The following is a 27,134-nucleotide window of genomic DNA, read 5'->3' as shown; positions in this document are numbered from 1 at the left end:
GCAAAAATTGGCCTTGAGTACCATCAAGGGCCTGTAATCTGCCTTGTAGGTCTTCTTTCAGCGACCTCTGGCCACGCACTCCATGGTGCGTACCCTTATTCAAGGGGTTCGACATCTGACTCCACCGGTGCGATCTCCTCTACCACCTTGGGATCTGAAGTTGGTGCTTTCAGTTCTCCAGAAGCCTCCCTTTGAAAATATTTGGGAGATTCCCCTGCTTACGCTGTCCCAGAAGGTGGCTATCACTTCTGCTCGCAGGGTGTCCGAGCTGGCAGCATTATCTTGTCGTACCCCCTATAGTGGTCCACAAAAATAAGGTGGTTCTTTGCCCATGTCTGTTGTTCCTTCTTAAAGCGGAGTTCCGGCCACAAAATCGACATAATCGATTTTGGGCCATCCGCTTGCTTTTGGTCACCTGAAATAGAAAGGGATAGTTACAATTTTTTTTTTTTTGTTTACTTACCTTGTTATTGAAGGAAAATATACAGTGCCTTGCGAAAGTATTCGGCCCCCTTGAACTTTACGACCTTTTTCCACATTTCAGGCTTCAAACATAAACATATAAAACTGTAATTTTTTGTGAAGAATCAACAAGTGGGGGACAGTCATGAAGTGGAACGAAATTTATTGGATATTTCAAACTTTAACAAATAAAAAACTGAAAAATTGGGCGTGCAAAATTATTCAGCCCCCTTAAATTAATACTTTGTATATTATACTTTTGCTGCGATTACAGCTGTAAGTCGCTTGGGGTATGTCTCTATCAGTTTTGCACATCGAGAGACAGAATTTTTTTCCCATTCCTCCTTGCAAAACAGCTCGAGCTCAGTGAGGTTGGATGGAGAGCATTTGTGAACAGCAGTTTTCAGTTCTTTCCACAGATTCTCGATTGGATTCAGGTCTGGACTTTGACTTGGCCATTCTAACACCTGGATATGTTTATTTGTGAACCATTCCATTGTAGATTTTTCTTCATGTTTTGGATCATTGTCTTGTTGGAAGACAAATCTCCGTCCCAGTCTCAGGTCTTTTGCAGACTCCATCAGGTTTTCTTCCAGAATGGTCCTGTATTTGGCTCCATCCATCTTCCCATCAATTTTAACCATCTTCCCTGTCCCTGCTGAAGAAAAGCAGGCCCAAACCATGATGCTGCCACCACCATGTTTGACAGTGGGGATGGTGTGTTCAGGGTGATGAGCTGTGTTGCTTTTACGCCAAACATAACGTTTTGCATTGTTGCCAAAAAGTTGGATTTTGGTTTCATCTGACCAGAGCACCTTCTTCCACATGTTTGGTGTGTCTCCCAGGTGGCTTGTGGCAAACTTTAAAGGACACTTTTTATAGATATCCTTAAGAAATGGCTTTCTTCTTGCCACTCTTCCATAAAGGCCAGATTTGTGCAGTATACGACTGATTGTTGTCCTATGGACAGAGTCTCCCACCAGAGCTGTAGATCTCTGCAGTTCATCCAGAGTGATCATGGGCTCTCTTGGCTGCATCTCTGATCAGTCTTCTCCTTGTATGAGCTGAAAGTTTAGAGGGACGGCCAAGTCTTCGTAGATTTGCAGTGGTCTGATACTCCTTCCATTTCAATATTATCGCTTGCACAGTGCTCCTTGGGATGTTTAAAGCTTGGGAAATCTTTTTGTATCCAAATCCAGCTTTAAACTTCTCCACAACAGTATCTCGGACCTGCCTGGTGTGTTCCCTGCTCTCTGCGCTTTAAACAGACCTCTGAGACTACCACAGTGCAGGTGCATTTATACGGAGACTTGATTACACACAGGTGGATTCTATTTAGTCATTTAGGTCAACATTGGGTCATTCAGAGATCCTCACTGAACTTCTGGAGAGAGTTTGCTGCACTGAAAGTAAAGGGGCTAAATAATTTTGAACGCCCAATTTTTCAGTTTATTTGTTAACAAAGTTTGAAATATCCAATAAATTTTGTTCCACTCCATGATTATGTCCCACTTGTTGATTCTTCACAAAAAATTACAGTTTTATATCTTTATGTTTGAAGCCTGAAATGTGGCAAAAGGTTGCAAAGTTCAAGGGGGCCGAATACTTTCGCAAGGCACTGTACTCACCTTTCTTCCACTTCCTCCCTCTGTGGCCGCGGCCCACGCCATCACTTCCTCTTTGCATTGATTCCTGGGAGCTGAACGTCATTGCTTCCAGGAATCAATGCGCCTGCACCGGCCCCACTCGTCACTTCCGGTGCGGCGCCTCATTCCCTGATAAACAGCTTCTGGGCATGCCCAGAAGCTGTGGAGGGATGACGCGCCCACACCAGAATTGATGAGCAAAGCAGGTGCAGGCACATTCTGGGAGAAGAGGACACGGAAGAGGACGCAGAAGAGGACGCGCTGGCTTCAGCTGCCCACATCCGAGATGGCAGCGCTGGAGAAGAAATTTTCAAGGTAAGTATTTCTTCTTTCAGGTAAGTGAGCCGGGACAGTACAGAGGCTATCCATTGTGGAATGTACTAGCGCTGACTGTCTCGGGGGTATTTTTATTGAAAAAAAAAGTTTGTGGCCGGAACTCCGCTTTAAGGTAGTATCTGATTTTTATTTGAATGAAGACATTGTGTTGCCTTCCCTGTGTCCCAGGCCCAAACATCCTAAAGGAATTTGCCTTGAATGTGATTTGGGTGTATTTTGCAGTCAGTCTTTTCGGAGGTCAAATTCACTGTGATTACGGATAGGCCAAGGAAAGGGCTTTCTGCTTCTTCTTTAACCATTTCCAGATGGATCAGACAGACGGTGACTCAGGTCTGTTTTATCAAGGGTTAGGTTCCTCCTTTCCCTGTAATGACACACTCAACTCGGGCGCTTAGTGCTTCTTGGGCTTTCCATCATCATGCGTCAGTGGCGCATGTTTGCAAGGTGGCCACTTGGTCGTCGGTGCACACTTTCATAAATTCTACAAAGTGGATTTTTTGGCATCTGCGAATGCTTCTTTTGGCAGCACGGGTATGTTCCCTCTTTGGGGGTGTATTGTTCAGGTTGGGCTCCAGTTTTTTGTTGAGCTCTTGTTTACCTGGTCGGCTATTGTGTTTAGCCTTCGGGATTTTTGTTGTCCCACCCCTCATGTTTTGGCACTCCTTGGAATGTCACTATGGTTCTGAATAATGGAGAGCTGTGTCCGTCAATGAACGAAGGAGAAAATGGGATTTTTGTACTTGCCGTAAAATCCATTTCTCTGAGTTCATTGACGGGCACTGCACCCAACCCTCTATGGAGTTGTTATACTTAGGCAATGCTTGTTACTAAACTGAAGACTTTTAGCAGAGAGGGGGAGTATACCACCTGGGCTTGCCCATAGGCGTAGCCAAGTCTTTTTTCTGCCCAATGTCCTATATAACCCTATGGTTTTAAATAATGGAGAGCTGTATCCGTCAATAAACTCAGAGAAATTGATTTTACGTTAAGTACAAAAATCACAATTTTCTGTAAATATTTTTATCCTTTTTTCTTTTTTTTCTTTTTTTGTTTTTTTTAAAACAATATTTGAAATCATTGCCTCTAATGCCCTTTTTCAGTACTTAAAGAATATCTTTCTCTTTGAAGAGCTCTACTGTACTTTACATCACTGGAATATTCCTGCCTGTTTTGACAGTGTGAATTACAGATGTTTATTAAAAGTCATAATTGTTATTGTGAACATTGATATTTATGATCAAATATCTGGTGGCAATGATTTGGTGTGAAAAGGGTTAAATGCATAGTTAACCAAATCCATTGACTATAACTCTGTCTGTTGGCACTTAGATTGTAGTCCTGCTAGCTAGAAAGTCTTGGTGCATGGTGAAGGTGAGGCTGAGAGTGTCATTGTCATGTATCAGTGACAGTGTGGTGTGAGTTTTACCAGCCATTTGGTGTAGGTGGCCAGGGGTATGAGTCCGTCACCCGTTACACATTCTCAGACCTCTAGCAGACCATCCCTAGCTTCTTTTTCAACAGACCAGATCTTAGGGGATAAAAGGGTCCCAAAGTCTCATCCTTTTTCATGCTAACAGGAAAAAAGGCACTCCCAGGAAGACCTTTTATCAGTGGTATGCATAGCTCATCTGGCAACCAGGGACAGTCATTTTTATTTTTTTAGCTCCCTCCCAAAATAAAGGTATCCAAAATAACATCAGTTATGGGTGTGGCCAAATTATGTTAACAATGGAAAAGACTTAACGGGCTTCCACAGTACTTTTACCCATAAACTATGCTTTCAAAACGATGTTACAAGCAAGAATGTAAGGGCTTGTTCACACTAGCATTGGTCTCTGAAGAGGGATCCATGTTCAGAAAGTATTTTACCCATATCTCCCCTTCACTGCCTGCTTTAACCCTTGAACCCCGCACTAGCACGCCAAAACAATGTGTATTGGATGTGGTTGTGGGGTGGCTGCAGAGAGGCCCTGTTCACTTGATTGGCATGCGTTCAGCAGTCAGTAGTGCCTGTCTAAAGTGACAGAGTCAAGTGATAGGGTTGTATAAATACAAAACACTCCTGCTCTCACCTATCAAATAAAGTATAACAATTGCAAAATACTAAAAAAAAATGTGGCTGCAGCACATAACGTTTCCATGATAACCAAACCCGTGAATACATCAAATCTATAATCAATCCATGTGGTGAAAAAATGCTCCAAAATATGCAGAAAGTTGTAATAAGTTATAAAATACATTCCAAATTCAATGGGTAGTCCTTTCAACTCAGTGATCCCAACCACCTTCACGCATGATATTTGAAAAAAATCTGTGTGCTCCATAGGGATGCATGATCCGATATTCGGATCGGATATCGGCGCCGATATGGCCATTTTTGATGGATCGGGGGATCGGTAACATTGGCCGATCCGGTTTTTGCTGAGTAACGGCTCAGCCATCCCTTACTAGGTGCAGTAGTAGTATGGGATGGGAGCTGCTACTTCTTGTATAGGTCCGGCTCACAGGCGGAGTGATATCAGATGCACTCCGCCTGTGAATGGAGGAGCCGTACACATGAAGCAGCGGCTTTGCTCTGTACTGCAGCCGCTTGCTTTGTTTGTAGCTCCGGATCGGTTCCGGTATCGGCGATTTCACAACGCCAGATATCGGTATCGGATCCAAAAAAGTCGGATCGGTGCATCCCTAGGTCTCCACCACGTAAGGTGTTAAGTAAATTGCTCACCGAACTTCCTAGGTCCAAAAGGATCATAAGGCCTTAATCAATAAGAGGTCAACCCAGCTGTCCGAATGTATCTTCTCACAATGTTGCCATTCACTCCACTCCCCCACTTTCCTCTCCAGTGTTATATGCACAAAAAAAGGCAAAAAAATGGAATAATAGTGCAACCCTGTTTATTAAATATTTTGGTCCTGACACAAGGACAAATGGTTGGCAGCTTACATCGGAAGTGCCTCGGCCTGTACAGGCTCGAGTGGCATTTAGTTATATCCCATAAAGAATTACTATATCCGTTAGCTCCTATCGTTCCTGGGATTTCCTGATGATGCCAACTGATCGGCGAAATGCATTGAGGTCTGGCAACCATTGAAGTCACGTCCGTTCTCTTAGTGGAACGCACGCCAGCCAGCCAAGCGGAACGATAGGCGCTGACGAATATAGTGAGTCTTTGTGGGATTTAACTAAATGCTGCTCGAGCCTGTGCTGGTCAAGGCACTTCTGTCAGGTGTTTGTAACACGCATGGCCCTTTACAGCGTACAACCAAAATAACCTCTTTTCCCCCATCCCAGCCTACCCCCTCAGTTCAGATCCCCCAATACAAACTCCCCATCCAGCTCACCCGCACAGACTGGACCAGAATTTTTGCACTCTGAAAGAACAGGGTTCAGCCACCATCCCTTCCATTCTTTGGTTACTCTGCATTGTGTACTAGGGATGGACTCAGGTGTGTTTGGTTCATAGTCCCAACCCACCTGTACAATTCCTCCAGAAAGCAGTCACTGCACACCGCTAATCATATGCAGTGTGTGTATGTGCAGCTGCAGACCCGGAAATGCCCCACTGCTATGATTGGTGGTTTGCAATGAGGGCTTCCTGGCGGGATTACTCAGGAGGGTTGAGACTATGATCCAAACATGTTGAGCCCATCCCTATTGTGTACGTATCACTTTCTGTTCAACAGAAGCCAAACATTAGAATGCTGGAAAACCAGCATTCAATCAACACATTCAGCCAACTGCAGCACTGATCTGTGTATTCGGTCGGGTCTCCGAGTACATTGCTTGTATGGATGTGGGAATCCGTCAGTTTTTTTTTTCCGTTTAACCTACTGGTTGAACTTAAAAAAAAAAATTCTTGCATACCCAGCTTAAGAGGTAAATAGAACAAAAAATTTGGAGGTCAAAATGTCGCTGTCACTCATAATTTAGGAATAGTGAAAGTTTCAGGTATTGTTTTTTTTACAAAATGGGAGCAACACAGCTTTTCATTGCCCGATTCAAAAATGATCTGTACATTCTTTGTGTTTCAATGCTTGCACACTGTCGAATGAGAGATCCTTAATATAGGAGTCTTTTGCTTCCAATACTGCCTGGTCTAACTGAGAAAATTTTAGCAATAGTATTTCATTTATTTTTAAGTTGACTCACGCCCTACACATATGAGCCTCTCGTTGTGTCATTTCCCATTTGATAAGATCAGGAGTGTGTTATAGAGTTCATCAAGAAGTTCACAGGGTTATATAGAACAAAAAGTTTTTACTGATACAGAAGATTCCATACAACCAGAACTTTTATGGTTATTTCCTGGTATGTAAAGAACATTGCAATATAATTGTAACTTTTCATTGTTTGTTTTCCCCTAGATTTTGGGTTTAGTAATCGGTTTACTCCAGGACAGTTGTTAAAGACTTGGTGTGGAAGTCCCCCATATGCAGCGCCAGAACTGTTTGAAGGAAAGGAGTATGAAGGGCCCAAGGTGGATATCTGGGTGAGTAGCAAAGTCTATGTTCAAGGGGTTATTGGTAATACAGTTGGCAGAACATTGCCAAGCTGACCTCTGCCTGAATTACTCCATTGTAATCCTGTGTTTGTGTGGGCTGAGCGCTGATAACATGCAGGTTACTATTATTATTATACAGGATTTATATAGCGCCAACAGTTTGCGCAGCGCTTTACAATGTGAGGGAAGACAATACAGTTACAATACAATGCAAAACAGGAGGAACTAGAGCCTGGCAAGTCGTGCACCGTCGCGGTCATTGAGTAGTACGGGACCGGTTCTAATAGGAGTGACACAAGTCGCTCCGACTTTGAAAAAGGGTCCTGTACTACTTCGGGGCGACCTGGAGGCGACTTGCATTGACATTCATTTTATGAAGTCCGTGCAAGTCATGCCGAAGTCGCGCTGCACGCAACTTCACAGGTCGCCCCCTAAGTCGGAGCGACCTAGTGTGAACCGCCACTTATTCTAAATATATATTTGTATGCCAATTTAAAACTATTTATTGATTTTAAATATTTATTTTTACTTTTGTATTCCAAAGACTGTTTTTTTTTTTTTTTTGAACATGTGACCAGCAGCAGGGGACTAGACCCTCCTCCTGCTTTTGTTTCCCTGCACACAGGCTTGGAAACAGCTGGGTCATGTGACAGCTATATCTCGATTAGGAAAAAGGAACTTGGATGCTTTTTATATTAAAATAATTACAGTGCCATTGTTCATATACAGAAATAGAAGGGACAAAAAGTAAACAGTATGTGTTTAGTATCATTTTAAATTAGTGGGGACAGACATTTGACACAAAAACTGGCAGTTTTTAGTTCTTTCCTCATTGTATGCAAAACTAAAAAAAAAAAAAAAAATGTAATTGATATGAAGGCACCACTTGTCTTCCGTTGGCCTAGCCTGTAGGATGCAGAGTGCTGAAGGAGCGAGGGGAAGAAGTTCTGCCCAATGTGGTATAATGATATCCTGCTGTGCTTAAACTGACAACTAAGCTTCCTTACCATGATTGACTATGCATTTAGATTAGGTCTTACTGAATTTTTCCCCTCAGAAAATTCTGTAAAGATCAAGGGAAATAGAACTCCCCAGGGTATGAGGAAACATTGTTATTCAAGATATATATGAAATTGTCTTTGGGTACCCACTCTTCCAAAAATGGAAAATCATACCGTTGATTTGGGTGTTAGGTTGGATTTAAAGAGGCAAGTCAGTCCTGCTTTTTGGAGTTCCACTTCTCTTTAACCTCCTCTTTATTTTTGTATCTCCTTCATTTAGAGCTTGGGAGTGGTCCTGTATGTCCTGGTCTGTGGTGCGCTCCCTTTTGATGGAAGCACATTACAAAATCTACGAGCCAGAGTCTTGAGTGGAAAATTTCGGATCCCCTTTTTTATGTCCACAGGTATGAGTTTTTATTAGTGTGGTTGTTCTCAAAGGTTTTAAAGTTTATTATTTTTATAAAAATCGAGCTATCACTGATGATGTAAACTCGCTTTTTGCAATAGAATTCCTTATTTTAATATTTTGATATTTTTTTTTTTTATTGACTTTTCCTACTTGCCTAAGCTTCTTTAAAGTTGGGTATATGCTAGTAGAATTTTGTTTTATGTTTTTCATTGTAAGTATGTTCATTTTTTTATGCGAATGTTCAACATTAGAAAATCATTACTGGGATCAAAGCTACAATTGTTTTTGACCACAGTGGCGAGAAAATTTAATGGAGCAGGTTGAAAAATTTTATTTGAAAGTACAAATTTTTAACAATGTATATTATTTGATAACATCCATTTATTCCAAAATCGAATGTTGAAAGCAAATTCATTTAGAAATACTTTCAAACGACATTCAGATATTTTGAGAATTTTCGTACAAATTTTCCTAAGAATTTTTGTATGAACTTCTACTAGTGTATAAAAAGTTTTACTAGTTAGTAGAACTTATTGCTCATTGTTTAAAAAAAAAAGGAACCGTGGTTGAGCGGGTGCAGCAGTAGCCCGCAGTAGAAGAGTATGCCGGCATACTTTCACATTGTGACAGTTACCTGTTTGCCCTCCTCCTGCATGTGCACAAAGCCATAGCCAGCACTATAGTAAACATCTGCATTAAGCACCCTCAGACTTGAGCAGAAGGATTCTTATAAAGCTTTAAACAAAGCTGCCTGTTATTTTTATATGCTTACTAAAAATTTGTCAGGGCAAAGTGACAGTGTCTTCAGATAGGCAGTTATACTTACAAAGTCACCCTTTTGCACCACCACAACCCTAGTTAACAGAGTGGGGCCTTCAGGTTTTAGAGAGCATGTGACCTCTCACCCATGTGACAGTACTAGAGTGTTGACACTGTCATTGACACCGTGCTTAACACTTTCACATTTTGGTGTTCTGTGACATCATTCCTATCTGACGACACCAAAGCTTAGACAGGTTGGGATGTTGAAGTGAGGAAGCAGTGAGGTAGTTTGGCTTGATAAATTTAGAAGCTTTGGGGGACGGCTTGGATTAAGCTGGACACAGATGGTTCAAAATTTGGCCAATTAAACAGGTACTGGCTGAATTTTGATCCATCTATGGCCATTCACATTCATGAGTTTTTGATCTAATGATTGACTTCTCATGAGTCGGCTTGTTAAAAAATGTGGTTCTTTTCAGTGGAGCAAAGCGATGATCAGTGTAATCTGAGTTCTGCTGTCAGAATACAGTGACACAGTGGAAAGCGTTCCTGCATCCACCTTAAATGTGTAAATGTAGTAGGCAGTTCCGTTTTTATGTTCAGCATTCCTAAAAACTGAGCCATGAATGGCCAGCTTTATTTTACACGCTATAACAAGTACAGTGAGTATAGAAAAGTATCACCTTCCCCCTTTAAAATAATCATTTTTTGTTTCTTTGCAGCCTGAAATAAAGTCACACAATTTTCTCTTTCGTTCATGACGGAAACAGCACTTCATCATCTTGACCATAGGGTTATACTGCCCCCTACAGGAGTAGGACACTAGGAAGAGAAAAAGCTTGAGCAAGCCTATGGGGCAGTCCCTGGGAGTATACCCCCACTTCCTGCTATCGGTCCTCAGTTTTTTTTCTGCCTAGTCAGGAGTAAGGTCCAAGTTCCTTGCTGTGATCTCTGGTCCTGGCAATTTTTTATATTTTAATGGAATATTTTCCTCCTTTCATTATTTTGTTCCTGTGAGAATCTACAATAAAGTGCCCGATTGGGCGACACACTGGATAATCTAGATCCTTAGGGTTCAGTCTGGCAAGCGAGTGTGTGCAGACGGCAGCTCTGTGCTAGATTGGCCACGACATAGCCCCACTGGACGGGGGCTGGCCTGCGAGTTAAACGTTCTGCGAGGTCGCATACGAACTGTCTTCGGCCTGAGTCACAGCGTTTCCTCCTGGCTGGCAGCACCCACATTGCGATGGAGCGGTGTCCTGTTTGGAGTGGTGCCCACCCTGTTCCTGGTGTGGTAAGTAGCTGTCGTACCCCCTCTACCACTGGCGGGTTTTGGGGTGGACGTGGGTCCCTCCCTGGGATGGTCAGACCCCAGGGCTCCCCTCCCTCCCAGTTCCCTTCCCCCCTTCTCGTGGTCTATTGTGGCCTTTTCCTGTTAAGGTAGTTTTTTGTGCTCCAAGGTCCCCCCTGGGGCTGCGTGGTGCCGCCATTTTATTGTAGCCTTATGTGCTACAGATCGGCGGCCATGTTTGTGTAGCCTTGGTGGCAATTTGCCTATGGTTTCCCATTGCAAATAGCGGAGGCCATGTTTTTGAAGTCAGATGGGCGGGGATTCAGCGGTCGGCCTCTAGTGCGGAATCATCGATGTTACTCTTCCACGTGATCGCCACATGGTTTGCAGATAGTTCGGGCTGGGAGTACCTGACCGGTGTGGTGACTGCCTTTGTGGGGCTTTCTCTCTTTCTTCCTGCTATTGCAGCAGTAGTGCTCTGTGCTGGGCCTTGTAGTGCCACAGCACGGTGGGGTGTCCCTTTTGCTGTGTTTTACACTTCTTTTTGTGGGTTCCCCTCTTAAATCATGGAATCAATGGAGCATTTTTCACCACCTGACCCCCCCCTCTCAGAGGCTGCGGAGCCCTCCAGGGCCCAACATCTATCTGCACTGACAATGGTCCTGGTGTCCTTGGTGTCGAAAGTAGATTTGGCCCTGGCTAAAGGGGCTAGCAAAAAGCTCCCCCCGCCTTCCCCTGCTTCTTCTGTCTCCTCAGATCAAGAGTCTGATTCGGCCGCTGCGGACGCAAGTTATCCTTCGGGGTCTGCGCCATGCACCTTGCATGCTTGGATAGTGAGGATGATTCATCTGGTTCTCTAGCCACACATGAAAAGGCGCAAGTGGATAAACTGATTGTATCAGTACGGAAAACTTTGCATATGGGAGATGCGACTAACGCAGCATCAGAGGAGCGGGTCACTTTTGGCACCCGCAGATCCTCCAAAGCGGCGAGGGTGTTCCCCTTTCCCCCCTTCTTTGACAATATTGTCTAAAAACAGTGGGGGTGCCCGAAATGCACATTTGCAATCCCTTAGTGTTTTTCAATGCGGTACCCTTATGAGAAGTCCCTCCTTAAAAAATGGACGGTACCTCTGCACATGAGGTGGACTCCCCGGTTTCCACGTTAAATAAAGCCACTGTAATTCTGGTTGAACAGTCCCCGGTCTTCTCAGACATAGCTGATAGGCGGTCGGAGGCTTTGACTTGCCATATGTTCACTGTGGCTGGGTCGGCATCAGCATTTAGGCCGGTATTTACTATTGCCCTAGTGTCACAAGCTATGACTGAATGGGCTAAAATTCGACTTTGGGACCTGGAGGAGAAACAGCTACCCCCCCCCCCCCGCCTTTGTGGAGCTAATGGATCAGTTGGTCCAAATGCTACAGTTTGTCTGTGATGCCTCTTTGGATGCTGTTCCCCTGCTTTCTAGATTGTCTGTCTCAGCAGTGGTCCTGCGGCATTATCTGGCTGAAATGCTGGTTTGTGGGCCAGGCCTCTACTCTAAAAAGGCCTTGTCCAATCTTCCAGTTGTGGGGGATCTGGAGCTTCCTTGGAAAAGGCCTCACAGGGGCAAAGAGTACTATTTTTCCTCAGGCTTCCAAGGGTAAGGAAGTCTTGGATTGGCAAACCACGAGCAGGTTCTACCAGACCTGCAGACAAACATTCCTCCGCGTGAAGGGGCGCCCTCACCCGTATCTGGGGGAACGTCGTCGACGTTTTCCGGGTTCCATGGTCCTACCTGATCCAGGACAAGTGGGTCCACAAAGTCATTCCCTCCGGCTACAAGATCGAGTTTCATATCCTCCGGAAAGGTTCTTTCCTTCCAACCTGTGCCTGTCCCCAGATCGCTTAAATGATCTCTATGGCGCTGTGCAAGACTTGTTACTTCAAGGGGTGATTGTTCCAGTTCCAAAGTCGGAATGTTTTCAAGATTTTTTACTTAAACGTGTTTACAGTCCCTAGGAAGGAGGGCAAGGTGCGTCCAATACAGGACCTAAAGGCGCTAAACCGTCTTGTGCGGGTACAGAAGTTCCGAATGGAGGCCATTCGCACGGTGATGGCTTCCTTACATCAGGGGGACTTTTTAGCCTCCATCGGCATCAAGGATGCCTACCTTCACATTCCAGTATATGTTGCGTATCAGTGCTTCCTTCGCTTTGCCATGGTTGAGGAGCAATATTATTTGTGGAGTTACCCTTTTGTCTCCCCTCCGCTATTCGGGTCTTCATGAAAATGTTGGCCCAGTTCTAGCATTACTGAGTGAGTGGGGGATCGCTGTACTGGGGTACCTGGACGATCTGCTCTCATGAGCAGGGTCTTCGACTGACTTGTTGGACAACTTGGAGATTACTCTGCAAACGCTGAGGAAGTTCAGTTGGATTCTGAATCTTTAGAAATCTGCTCTGGTTTTGTCCACAAGCCTGGACTACCTGGGCCTGACTCTGGATTCCTCCACTGCCAGAGTGTTTCTTCCTCTGGAGAAACTTCAAAAGTTGCAATTCAGCTTCTGCTATCCAACAGATGGTCATCTCTTCAGACTTGCATGCGGGTGCTGAGCCTGATGGTGTCTACCTCCGATGCGATTCTGTTTACACAGTTCCACACGAGATCTCTGCAAAAGGAGATTCTGGTAAAATGGAACAAGGATCCTCAGTCTCTGGGCAATCTGATCCTGTTTAGCCAGAGTACGAGAGGGTCCCTGGTTTGGTTTCATTCTTCAGCACTTTGTTATGGAAAATCATTTCTCCCCCTGTACTGGACGGTTGTCACCACGGATGCCAGCGTATTCGGGCAGGGAGGTGTCCTCGGCACGGAGTGTGAACAGGGAGTCTGGTCTCTGGAAGAGTCCAGGCTACCAATCAATGAACTGGAGCTCCGTGCTATCAGACTTTGTCTGGATCATTGGACATGTCGTCTCCAGGGGTGTCCTGTACGGATTCAATCGGACAATGCTACGGCTGTGGCCTATGTTAATCTCCAAGGGGGTACAAGAAGTGTCCTGGCGGCTCGGAAAGTTGCCGGCATCGAACGTGAGCAGAATGATTGTTCCAGCCCTCTCTGCTGTACAAAATCCAGGGGTGGAAAATTGGCAAGCGGATTATCTCAGTCGACAGGCGTTAGACCAGGAAGAATGTTCATTTCATCTGGAGGTGTTCCATCAGTTGTGTCTCTGGTGGGGTACTCCTGAGGTGGATCTGTTGGCCTCTCGTCTCAACAGAAAGGTTCAGAGGTTTGCGGCACGGTCTTGGGATCATCTAGCTGACGGTACAGACGTGCTAGTTGCTCTTTGTACTTGGTATCGTCTGATTTATGCATTTTCTCATCTTCAGCTTCTGCCGAGACTCCTATTCAGGATCGAGGCAAAGGGGATTCAAGTCATCCTAGTGGCTTCTCGCCTTGCCGGTCTTGGTATGCTGATCTGGTACGGATGGTCACCGATGCTCCTTTGAGACTTTCTCTCAGGGAAGACCTGCTGTCCCAAGGGCCAATCTTCCATCCTGTTTTACAGTCGCTGGCTTTGACGGCTGGGCTGCTAAATGCCAGGTGCTGAAGGTTAGAATGGAAAATCGAATTCTGGGAAGATCTACCATCGTTCGTGGAAGATGTACATTGCGTGGTTTCTTCTGACACTGCTTGTTGCAAATCTGAAGACCTATAGCAGGAAGTGGGAGTATACTCCCAGGGACTGCCCTATAGGCATGCTCAAGCTTTTTCTCTGCCTAGTGTCCTACTACTGTAGGGGGCAGTATAACCCTATGGTCAAGAAGAAGTGCTGTGTCTGTCAATAAACATCAGAGAATTGGATTTTACGGTAAGTCAAAGATCCAATTTTTGTTTTATCCAGCTGTATTTAGTCAGTGCAACTTATAACTTCCAAGTTTAATATATAATGCCAACAGGTCAAAGAAAAAAATCAAAATCACTGAGTTAGGCCTCTTTCACACGGCCGCTCCGTTTTTTTTGTCCGCTGCGGCACTTTTTTTTTTACCGTCACAGATGACACGTATGTCCGCATATCATCCCATCTGTTTGCGGATGATATACGGACATAATGTTAGTCTATGGGGATTGCGGATGTCAGCGGATGACACCGCTGACATCCGATTTTGCATCAGTTCCATTTTTTTTTAACGGAGGAAAAATAGGGTTCTGTTCTGTTCCAAAAAACGGAACAGAACTGAAAAGACACAAATCGGATGTCAGTGAATGGTCATCCGCTGACATCCGAAATCACATTGACAAGCATTATGTCCGTATATCACCCGCAAATGGATGGGGTGATATACGGACGTACGGAACGTCCGTGTGGAAGAGCCCTTAGAAAAAGGATCACCCCTTCCTAATAATGACTTGTAAACTCAATCAGGTGTAGCTAATCACCACCTCAAAGCCACACAAAGCCATTCGACTTTTAAATGTGATTAGCTGTGGTCATTTCGATTAGCTCAGTATGAAAAAAGATTTCCCTGTTAGTGCAACTGAAGCAAACAATCAACTATGGGTGGCAAGGCGCTGTCAAAAGACCTCCGTGATAAAGTTGTGGAAAGGCACAAGACAGAAGACAGGGGCGTAACTACAGGGGTTGCAGGGGTTGCAATCGCTACCGGGCCCCATGCTCCAGGGGGCCCGGTAGCAAACCAGTGGGTGAACTTCCAGGATCACAAAGGTCACACTTGCGACTGGACCCTGGCATTGCACCACTGTGGGGAGGCCCCAAGATTGCAGGAAGGGGGCCCACAAGATTGCAGGAAGGGGGCCCACTGCAGAACTTGTGAAAGAATCCTGCTGTGGGACCGTAATAAAAGGCCATGCAACGAGTGTAAAGAGCCCCAGGATTAGTGGGAAGAGCCCTGGGCTTGAAGGTAAGGGCCCCGGCCAGGGGTCTGGGGGGCCCTTCATGGTTTCTTGCATCAGGGCCCTGAAGGTTCTAGTTACGCCTCTGACAGAAGATGTATACAAAATAATGTAAAAGGCTTTATCGTTGCATAGAAGCACAGGGAAGTCTATTATTAAGAAGTGGAAGGTATTTGGTACAGCCCAGACCCTCCCTGGATCAAGACGCTGCTCCAAACTGGATGAAAGAGCCAGGAGGAAACTGGTCAGAAAGGCTACCAAGAGGCCTACAGCAAATGTGAAGTAGTTACAGGAATTTATGACAGAGTAGTCATTGCGTGCATGTGACAGCAATATCGCAAATTCTCCACTAATGTTGCTTGTATGGGAGGGTTTCAAGAAAAAAAGCTACTCCTCAAGAAAGGCCACATACTTAACGACTGAGCTTTGCCAAAATGCACCTTGAAGATTCTGAGGCCGCACATTTAAAGGTGGTATAGTCAGGTGAGACTAAAATGTAATTATTTGGTCTCAACACCAAACAATATGTCTGGCGGGAGTTCCAATACAGCTCACCTTCTAAATGGCACTATTCCTACAGTAAAGCATGGAGGTGGTAATATCCTGTTATGGGGGTGTTTTCCTGCACTGGACTGGAGCACTTGTCAGGATGGAAGGAAAAATGGATGGGGCAAAATACCATCACATTCTTGAGGAAAATCTGCTGCCCTCTGACAGAAAGTTGTCAATAGGAAGGTTTGCCTTCCAACATGACAATGACCCAAAGCACACAGCAAATATTACCATACAGTGGTTGAAGGAGAAAAAGGTGTTTCTCTTTCGTTCATTGACAGACACAGCTTCCGATCTTCATAACCGTTGCAGGTGCAAGATAGAGTCCAAATAGGAGAGACTGCTCCAGGTGGGATGGGTATCAGGTGCCGGTCGGATCCGCAATCCAAAGTCGTATGAAGCAAAAAGAGATGACCGCACTCCGATGTAAATCAAAATTGGAGTATATTTATTCCACATCAAACAATAGGCAAACTTGAAACATCGAAACCATGTCACATGGTAATGAGTAAGCGACATCTCTAAGTCGTGAAACGCGTCTGCCTTTTGTGTCCTGCACTCAGTATGATGTTTCAAGTTTGCCTATTGTTTGATGTGGAATAAATATACTCCAATTTTGATTTACATCGGAGTGCGTCATCTCTTTTTGCTTCATACTTCCCTGGTGCAAGACAAGTGGGTCCACAAAGTCAATCGGTCCGGCTACAAGATCGAGTTTTACTCTTGTCTCCCGACAAGGTTCTTTCCTTCCAACTTGTGCCTGTGACCCCACTTACAGGGTCTGTTTGGGGAAGTACAAGACCTGTTGCATCAAGGGGTGATTGTCCCGGTTCCGACTTTGGAATGTGTTTAGGGTTTTTACTCAAACGTGTTTTCAGTTCCCAGGAAGGAAGGCAAAGTGCGTCCAATCCTGGGCCTCAAGCCGCTGAACTGCTTTGTGTGGGTGCAGAAGTTCAGAATGGAGTCCATTCGCACAGTGGTGGCATCCTGCGTCGGGGATTTCCTTGCCTCTACGGACTTTAAGGATGCTTACCCTCGCATTCCAATATGTGCCAGTCACCAGCGCTTCCTCCCCTTTGCCATGGGAGAGAACACTATCAGTTTGTGGCGTTACCCTTTGGTACAAGGTGGCCACTTGGTCGTTTGTGCACTTTCACAAGGTTTTATAAAGTGGATGTGTTGGCATCTGCGGGTTCTTCTTTTGGCCGCAAATTTTTGCAGGCTGCTGTTGAGAGGAACTGAAAATAATGGGTTTGGCGCTGCTAGAGTTAATGGAAATCCCTTAAAGAAAAGTGGTTCCTTTTGAGTATACTATTACTGATGGCTGGAAATTCATAAAGTGCTATATACTCTTGCAAATATTGTTGATGCTGAAAGGTGCTAAATGCTAATACAAGGGACTATAAGTGAATGTAGCTCCTGATGATGTCATTGTGATGAAATGCATAGAGCGGAGCCACAAGCATCTTTGAGTCACTTCCGGAATGGGCCGTGGAACGCATGGAACCCGGACTTCCTGATTATATTCACAACTCTGTATTGAATTCACATTGGAGTAAGTGTGTGTTTTCTTGCATACAATAAATATATCCAACTGGTATACACTATGGACTGTTGCTCTTTATCTTTACATGGATACGAGCATTATGAAGGGAAGTAAGGTGATGTTTGGTGTGGATCCTGAGTCGGCTGATCCGGTTGGAACTACCTCTTTGCTAGGCCTGATACCCTCTTGAGGGGACCGAGCTCTGGTGAGTGTGGGACCAGCGGGGGAGCGTGGCTTGTGGAGCACTACCATTGTCACGGATAATCTTGAAGCACTTAGAAGAGCACCTGTCACTTTATTAGTGGAACATTTGTCCATGGACTAGATATTGTTCACATGTGCACATTTTGAGCACTTTGTTTAGCACCAGTCACTTTATTTGTAATAGATTGTCCAGGGATCAATAAATCAATAAACAATTTGTGTATATACACATTTTTAAGCCTTGTCTAGCACTTTAAAGGTACACGTATATTTTATGCAGGTTTATTTTGGTATAGTATTGGTTTTACTACATTCATTTATAGTCACTTGTATTAGCACCTTTCAGCATCAGCAATAATTATTTGCACTAGTGGCACACAAAGAGTATAGCACTTTATTATCAGCACTTTATGAATTTTCAGCCATCAGTAATAGTATACTCAAAGGAATCACTTTTCTTTGAGGGATTTCCATTAAGTCTAGCAACGCCAAACCCATTCATTATTTTCAGTTCCAAGTACTTTCCTTTTGAGGGATAGTAATTAGGTAGACAGCAGCAGTACCATTCTTTCACTTCATTCCTATACATTGCGCGGGATTGTTTATATTTTCTTGCTGTTGAGAGGACCTGATCGTCTTCGAGGGTGTATTGGTTTTTTTTTTCAGGTGGGCTCCAGTTGTTTTGGTTGAGCTCCTGTCACCTGGTTGGCTTCTGTTTAGCCTTGGGAATTTTTTTGCTGTTCCCACCCCTTATGTTTAACACTGCTTTGGGATGCCCAACGGTTATGAAGATCTGAAGCTGTGTCTGTTAATGTACGAAAGAGAAAACTGGATTTTTGACTTACCGTAAAATCCATTTCTCTGATGTTCATTGACATACACAGCACCCAGCCCTCTGTGGAGTTGTAATTCTTCTGACACTGCTTGTAACTAAACTGAGTGCCTATAGCCGAGAGAGAGAGAGTATGTACCCCCTGGGACTGCCCGTGGGCGTAGCCAGACATTTTTTCTGCCTAGTGTCCTACTCCTGTAGATGGCAGCATAACCCAACGGTTATGAAGATCTGAAGCTGTGTCCGTCAATGCACATAAGAGAAATGGATTTTTACGATAAGTCAGAAATCCCATTATGTCCTTTAATGGCCTAGTCAGAGCCCAGACAAACTCAATTGAAAATCTATGGAATGACTTGAAGACTGTAGTCCACAAATGTCACCATCAAATTTAACTGAACTTGAGCAGTTCTGCAAAAAGTTGGCAAATATTGCAAAGTTAGTAGAGACCTATCCCAACAGAATAAAGACTGTAAATTGGGCAAAAGGTTGTTCAACAAAGTACTGACACAAGTAGATGATTCTTTTTTCCAACTCAGTAAATTCTGTTTTTAAATTTTGTTTTATTTTTTTCTGACAGTTTGGATTTCTATCTTTTTCACTTTGTTGTTATAAGTTGCACTGAGTAAAGCTGAATAAAACAAAAAATGTGTCTTTCAGGCTGCAAAACAACAAAATGTGATTATTTTAAAGTGGGTGATGCTTTTCTAATACCCACTGTATGTACTGTAAGAGCCCACCTAAACGATCGACTGAATTTTTATCCAAGCAGGTCAACCTGCTCTCTGTATAGATGTAGGTAAATCTAAAGGAGAATGCATTATCAGATTTTATCATGTGTGGCCAGGTTAATGTTAAAATATGCTTTTTTAGTTACCATGTTGAATCAAGGTGATACGAGGCTGACAAAACCAGACCATTTTTCTAGTATATTGCATATTTTGTCTTTTGCGCAACTGTTTGTGTCTATTTTTTAGGTTAATAGTTAGAAAAGTTACAGGTTTTCCCTCAGCTCTGCTCCTTGAACAATAAATCTGTGTCATCACCACTGTCCAATGGACAAGGAGATGATCCGGGCAGTTGTGAAGCTGAACCAGGAAAATAGTAGAGTTGTCAGAGGTAATGTTACAGAGTTGTTTGAGTCAGAAGACTAGCTGAACTGTATCTGAGCTGAACAGTAGCCAAACATGTGCTTTGGAAGAATAAACCAGGAACTACGTATCTGCATAAACCTTTTTATGTCAATATTTGTATCTTCACTTATATTTTTGAACATCCCTTTTCTCATTAAGGGACCTTATTTTCAGCTAATGCAACATACACAAGTGTAGCAAACGATATTCTAGTTCAGGGTTTCTCAACCATGGTTCCGTGGTACCCTAAGGTTCCTCCTGAAGTTGCTACGGGTTCCTTGAGCAATGGGCAATTTCTGCCTCTCAGATAAGTTTACAATGACACCATTGCTCCTTTTAGCTATCTGTAAGAGGGTAATTCTTCCCAATGATGACCAAAGTAATGAGCATTTTTCCCACTGACTATCACACTAATGTGTCAGGAGTTGTAGATTTTTGAATTTTAGCAGGGGTTCCCCGATACAAGAAAATTTATTTCAAGGGTTCCTCTGTGTTAAAAAGGTTGAGAGAGGCTGTTCTAGTTCTTTATTTTTGTTTTACTATGAAGCAGTATTAGGGCTCTTTCACACGGGCGGCCCGATCAGATCCGCCTGTCAGTTTTTTAGGCGGATCTGATCGGATCCTCCATGCAGCTCTATGGGGCAGCGGATGTCAGCGGAGACACCTCCGCTGACACCCGCTGACACCCGTATCCGATCCTGTCCGTGAAATCTGGACGGATGGAAACCCTATTTTTCCATCCGTTCAGGTATCGGATCGGATCGGATGAGAGCGGACAGGCGGTCCGCTCTCATCTGATCCCCCATAGAGAGCAGCGGGGGCTGTGACACCTCCCTCTCCGCTCTGCAAGCGGAGACGGAGCTGTCATCCGCCGGCTCAGCACGGATCCGCCTACGGAGGCGGGCCGTGTAAAAGAGCCCTTAGAAAGGAACCTATAATGGTTGTAGGTGTTGCAGATTTATCAGCACACTAATATGTGACATCAGAGTATGCAGTACTGTCTCTCCTGAATAGAGAATGTAAAACAAGTATGTGTTGTGTTTATAGCCATTAATATCTCCCTTAGAATGTGAACACCTTATCCGACATATGCTGATTTTGGAGCCGAGTCGGCGTCTGACGATGGAGCAAATCTGTAAACATAAGTGGATGTGTCAGGGAGAGCAGGATCTCGAGTTTGAGAGGGTGAGTGTATTCTACAAAGGCCAACCTTCATTTACTTCACTATCAACACACTAACGTATTCTTAAGACTCCTAATGTTTGACAGAATTTTATATGATCTTCTTCTTTTGCGTTGTTTTTCAGTTAATAGCAGAAGGCCAGCATGTGAAGATGGAGAGGCAGAGGGAGCCTATCAATGAGCAAGTTCTATTTACTATGGTGGAAATGGGGTTAGACAAAGACCGCACTTTACAGGTGATTCTGCGATTGGTCAGAAACAAACATATTTATTATCTGTTAAACTGTTGTCCTTTGCATCTCAATGACCTAGATTCCATATTGGTTTCTATCAGATCTAAGGCTGCATGCTCGCTGTGTGTTTGCTTTATTCCTTTGCAGGATAAAAGCTGCTTAAAAAAGTGCCTAGAGCCATGTAAATGCACACGCATTTAGGTGGGTCAAGAGTTTGAGTGTTAATGGATTTCGTTGGCAAGTCACATGTCTAGCGTTTAGGCACATCAGGGTTTTTTCTGTTCAAAAGCTCCTTTCTCTATCGCTCATTGACAGACGTAGTCTTCTTGATTCTCAAGAGCTGGGTTATGTTGTCTCCGCAGGAGTAGGACTAGGCAGAAAGACAAAACGTTCTGGCTCCACCTTAGGGGCAGTCCCTGAGGGTATATCCTCCCTCTCTCTGCTACAGGGAATCAGTTTTTTTCTGTCTAGTCAGGAGTAAGGACCTAAGTTCCTTGCTGGGATCTTTTGGTCCTGGCAAGACTTTTTTCTTTAGAAAAAGACATTTTTTAGGTAGTTTTTCTCCAGTGTTTTTCCTGTGAGATCTTCAAGCAAAAATGCCGGACTGGGCGACACTTGTGGTCACCCCAGCCGGCCTACGAGCGCGCGCAGACCATTGCATTGCGCTTGGTCGGCCGCGACACATTCAAGTAAGTATGCGGGGCCGGGCGACGGGCTGGATGTTGAGATCCAGTGGTCACCCCGGTTTCTGCCTACGAGCGCGTGCAGACCAGAGCTCCGCGCTGGGTCGGCCGCGACGGAGTCCCAGTGGAGGGACTGACCTTGCGAGTTAAAAGTCTCGCTTGGACGCCAGGAACCAGAGAGTCGAGGCATCCGGAGTGGTCCACAACCCCCCACCCCGGTGGAGAGGGTATTGTGAAGAGAGGGTGCCTGTCGGTTTGGTATGGTGAGTAAACGTCCCCTTTTTTCTTTCCTCGTTATGAGGCAGTATGAATTATGGGCCCCTCCATATATGGTCAGTATATATCTGATACTAAAAAGTCCCCCTTGTAAATACAGCATGTGTTTGTGGGAAGTGGACTTGGTTTGAGAGCTTACACTCTACCCAGCAGACTGTAACATTACAGCAGACATAGGAGGTATAATCCTACCTTATTTGTAGTGTATCTCCTGTAGATCCATATATCGCCACTTAGCAGAGATGCAGGTGGATGTGCTGGGAAAACGATTTCGGCGGTCCGCCGCCATTTTGCCGTAGACCAAGTGCATGTATGTCCTCAGGTCACGCCGGCCGCCATGTTTTTGGAGTCTTATGTCTCTTCTATGGGGGCGGCCATGTTTCGTGAGCCCAGCTACCTCGTGGAGAGCTGGGAACGCCGGAAGGCGTACACAGGGGGCGGAGCCACGTCCTTCTACCCGGGAAAAAGCAACAGCTCCTTCCAGTCTGTAAAAGACAGACGCTGACTGCAGTTGGTTGGAAACTTCACTGCATCGGTTGGTGAGCCTTGGGGGTCCCTCTCTCTCTCTGTGGGATCGAGAAGCAGGTACTCTGAGGGGCGCTATTGCGCTAGGGGGAGACACAAAAAAAAAAAAAAAAAAAAAAAGCTTTTTTGTTTTTGCTGGCAAAGGCGTCCTGAATTAACATGGACCCTGCCACTCATGTATCTCCTCCGGATCCCCTCGAGGGGTCTGCAGGATCCTCCAGCACCCCACTGACAATTGAATCATTGTCAGCTATTATGGAAACTTTTGTGTCCCGGGTGGAAGTGGCTTGTCAGGGACAGGGCGCAAGAAAGCGACCCCCGCCTAACCCCTTATTATCTGAAACCTCGGATTCAGACTCTGAGCCTATTTCTGCAGTTGCAGGTACTTCATCTGGGATTGGTGTCTCGGGTCCGGTCTCTTCAGACAGCGAGGAGGATGTTTCGGCATCAGCCATAGCCCGAGAGGAAGCGTTGGTAAACGCACTCATTGTATCTGTTCAAGAAACCTTAAGATTACAGGGTATTCCATCGGAAATAGCTGAAACTGAAATCCCTTTTGGGACTAAAAAACGCATCAAAGTGGCGAAGGTTTTTCCATTGCCCAAATGTTTTGGCAATCCAATCGAAGAAGAATGGCGTCTGCCAAAACGCACTTTTACTATTTCTAAACGCATTAACAGGCGTTATCCGTTTGAGGAAACCCTCATTAAGAAATGGACAGAACCACCTGTGGTGGATTCACCAATTGCTAGATTGAATAAAGCCACGGTTATTCCTCTAGAAGACGCTCCGTCTTTTAAAGATCCAGTGGATCGCAAGATAGAAGCTATGTCTCGGCTATTGGTCTGGTTTCGCAGGCTGTAACTGAATGGACCAAGTGGTTACGCCGGGACTTAGAAGAGGTCCCTCAGGCGGTATCAGATTTGTTGGAACAAATGATACAGGGGTTACAGTTTGTGTGTGATGCGGCGTTAGACGCCACTCCATTATTGGCGCGAGCATCAGTCTCAGCAGTGGTTCTCAGGCGTACACTGTGGCTAAAAGGTTGGTTAGCCGACCAAGGTTCCAAAAAAGCATTGGCTAATATCCCCTTTTTAGGAGAGCGTCTATTTGGAGCCAACTTAGATGAGATCATTAAGGATCTCACGGGTGGAAAGAGCACCTTTTTACCGCAAAATTTTAAAGGTAAAGGAACTCGTCAAAGACGAGGGCCTTCTTTTTCTGCTCACAAGAGGTTTTTTCGTCCCGCGGGTGAAAAAATTAAGTCCTCCAAAGCTCCTGCAGGAGGCGTCAGGGGTCGTTGGTCGGGCAAGCAAAAGCCCGCCCCCTCCAGACCTGAAGATAAACCGTCCAAAGCCTGAAGGTGCGCCCCCACCCATAACTGGGGTGGGGGGACGTCTTCGCCGGTTCCCGGATCCATGGCTTTCCAGAATCCCGGACAAATGGGTTTGCGAAGTCATAAGGTCAGGGTACAAGATCGAGTTTCGATCTCTCCCACCGGCGCGATTCTTCCCTTCCAATATCCGACTATCCCCGGATCGTTTAGAAGATCTGCGGAGAGCAGTCACAGATTTACTACAACAAGGAGTGGTAGTCCACGTTCCTTGGACAGAACGGTTTCAAGGGTTTTACTCAAACCTATTTACAATACCCAGGAAAGAGGGCAAAGTGCGTCCAATTCTGGACTTAAGGGCACTCAATTCTTTTGTCAACATAAGAAGATTCAGAATGGAGTCCATTCGCACAGTAGCAGCCTTCCTGCATCCAGGGGATGTCCTAGCGTCCATAGACATCAAGGACGCATATCTTCACATTCCCATTTTCGCAGTACATCAGCGATTTCTACGCTTTTCCGTAGAAGAGAACCACTATCAGTTTGTGGCGTTACCTTTCGGTCTCGCCACGGCTCCGCGGGTCTTCACGAAGGTGTTGGCCCCAATGTTGGCACTACTGCGCCAAAGAGGCATATCGATTCTTGGTTACCTAGACGATCTTCTGCTTCATGCAGAGTCTCCTCAGACCTTGCTACAAAACATAGAAATTACTATGATTTCTTTACAGGAATTCGGGTGGCTGGTGAACCAGCAAAAGTCATTTCTGGTTCCCACCCAGAGGCTCGAATATCTGGGTCTAATTCTAGACACAGTCAGGACAAGAGTTTTCCTTCCGGTAGGGAAACTCCGAAAGATTCAATCAGCAGTCCAGTTGTTACTGTCCAACAGCTGGTCTTCCCTTCGGACTTGCATGAGGGTTCTGGGGTTGATGGTGGCTTCCTTCGAAGCAGTCCCATTTGCCCAGTCCCATACCCAAATTCTTCAGCAAGAGATTCTTCTCAGATGGAATCGGAATCCGGAATCCCTGGACAATCAGATCCGATTGAGCAAACAGACCAGAGAGTCTCTGGTCTGGTGGCTTCGGTCTCCGATGCTCAGCCAGGGAAAGTCATTTCTGCCAATATATTGGACGATAGTGACCACGGATGCCAGCCTATCCGGATGGGGAGGAATTCTCGGTCAGTTATCTGTCCAGGGACTTTGGTCCCCGGAAGAATCCAGATTGCCGATAAATGTATTGGAACTGAGAGCGATCAGACTTTGTCTGATTCACTGGACCGAGCAGCTCCAGGGTAGCCCGGTTCGGATCCAGTCGGACAATGCCACGGCCGTGGCTTATGTCAATCACCAGGGGGGCACCAAGAGTGTCCGAGCGGCCAAAGAAGTGGCTTGCATTCTTCGCTGGGCGGAACGATTTGTTCCAGCGATCTCTGCGGTGTTCATTCCGGGGGTGGAGAATTGGCAGGCAGATTATCTCAGCCGTCAGACTCTGGATCAGGGGGAATGGTCCCTCCATCCAGACGTTTTCCACCAGTTGTGCCTACGGTGGGGCACCCCGGATGTGGATCTGTTGGCATCACGATTCAACAGGAAAGTTCAGAGATTCGTGGCTCGCTCCCGCGATCCTCTAGCAGAGACCGCAGACGCACTGATCGCCCCGTGGGGGCAATACCAGCTAATGTATGCCTTCCCTCCTCTCGCGTTACTGCCAAGACTTCTTCGCAGGATAGAGGAGGAAGGAATTCCAGTAATTCTGGTAGCTCCGGACTGGCCTCGTCGAGCTTGGTACGCCGACGTGGTCAGACTGGTGGCGGACGTCCCGTGGAGACTTCCTCTCAGGGAGGACCTACTGTCTCAGGGACCGATCTTCCATCCTGCTTTACGATCGCTGGCTTTAACGGCCTGGCTATTGAGACCCAGGTGCTGAAGGACAAAGGTTTGTCAGCTTCAGTTATTCCTACTCTAGTTGAAGCAAGGAAAGCGACTTCCAGAAAGATTTATCATCGCACATGGAAGTCCTACATTGCATGGTGTGAACCTTTGGGGTTCCGTCCTCGGTCTTATTCGATTAGTCGAATATTAGCTTTTCTGCAGCAAGGGGTTGAGCAGAAACTGGCCTTGAGTACTATCAAGGGTCAGGTCTCAGCATTAGCTATCTTCTTTCAGAAGCCTTTGCCTACTCATTCCTTGGTGCGGAATTTCATCCAGGGGGTGCGACATCTGGCTCCGCCAGTGCACGCGCCGTTACCCCCCTGGGATCTTAATTTAGTGTTGTCGGTTCTTCAGAAACCTCCCTTTGAAGATATTAGGGAGATTCCTCTACCTACGTTGTCCCAGAAGGTGGCCTTCTTGGTGGCTATTACTTCTGCACGCAGGGTGTCAGAACTGGCCGCATTATCTTGTCGTTCACCATATCTGGTGGTTCATAGAGATAAGGTGGTTCTTCGTCCGAATCCATCCTTCCTACCAAAAGTGGTTTCAGAATTTCATCTGAATGAAGAAATTGTGTTACCTTCCCTGTGTCCTAAGCCCAGTCATCCTCGGGAGTTTGCTTTACACTCCTTGGATGTGGTCCGGGCGATCAGGGTATACTTGAAAACGACAGACTCGTTTCGCAAGACGGATTCACTTTTTGTGATCCCGGATGGACCCAAAAAGGGGTTGACTGCATCTGCCGCGACCATTTCCAGATGGATCAGACAGACGGTAGTACAGGCTTATTCTATTAAGGGTCGGGAGCCCCCGTTCCCTGTTAAGGCGCACTCCACTCGGGCGCTTCGTGCGTCATGGGCCTTTCGCCATCAGGCGTCAGTGGTCCAGGTGTGCAAGGCGGCTACCTGGTCGTCGGTGCATACCTTTACAAAACATTATAAAGTTGATATAATGGCATCGTCTGATGCCTCGTTTGGCCGCAAGGTTTTGCAGGCCGCAATTTGAGGAGACCAGTGGTCTACCTCGAGGGTTTTTTCCGTTGGAAATTTTTCTTTTAATCTCATTCTTTGTTTATAATGAGCCTTTAAAACTTCTAGTTTGGCACCGGTTGGGCCTTCTAGATCGGATTTGATTTTGTCAATCCCACCCCTCATTTGTGGCACTGCTTCTGGATGTCCCAGCTCTTGAGAATCAAGAAGACTACGTCTGTCAATGAGCGATAGAGAAAAATTGATTTTTGTAAGATCTTACCGTAAAATCCTTTTCTCTTAAGCTCATTGACAGACGTAGTACCCGCCCCTCTATCATTGAGTTGGGTTAAATTCTCTGTTACTGCTTTAGAACAGAACTGATTCCCTGTAGCAGAGAGAGGGAGGATATACCCTCAGGGACTGCCCC

General features: G+C 45.4%; 1 protein-coding gene across 2 annotated transcripts in view; it reads left to right on the top strand.

The window, feature by feature from the left end:
- Positions 1–27,134, top strand: part of SIK3 (SIK family kinase 3) — a 390,005-nt gene that overhangs the window by 213,381 nt on the left and 149,490 nt on the right. For both annotated transcript variants that reach the window (XM_082274215.1, XM_082274214.1), the window contains exons 5-8: positions 6,810–6,934; positions 8,228–8,351; positions 20,638–20,756; positions 20,879–20,989. In XM_082274215.1, the coding sequence (XP_082130341.1) occupies positions 6,810–6,934; positions 8,228–8,351; positions 20,638–20,756; positions 20,879–20,989 (479 nt within the window). The remainder of the gene's footprint in view (positions 1–6,809; positions 6,935–8,227; positions 8,352–20,637; positions 20,757–20,878; positions 20,990–27,134) is intronic.

Source organism: Pelophylax lessonae (genome assembly GCF_965119305.1).
Source record: "Pelophylax lessonae genome assembly, chromosome: 12".
Taxonomy (NCBI): domain Eukaryota; kingdom Metazoa; phylum Chordata; class Amphibia; order Anura; family Ranidae; genus Pelophylax; species Pelophylax lessonae.
The sequence above is the reverse complement of the archived record's forward strand: the minus strand, read 5'-3'. Positions and strand labels throughout refer to the sequence as shown.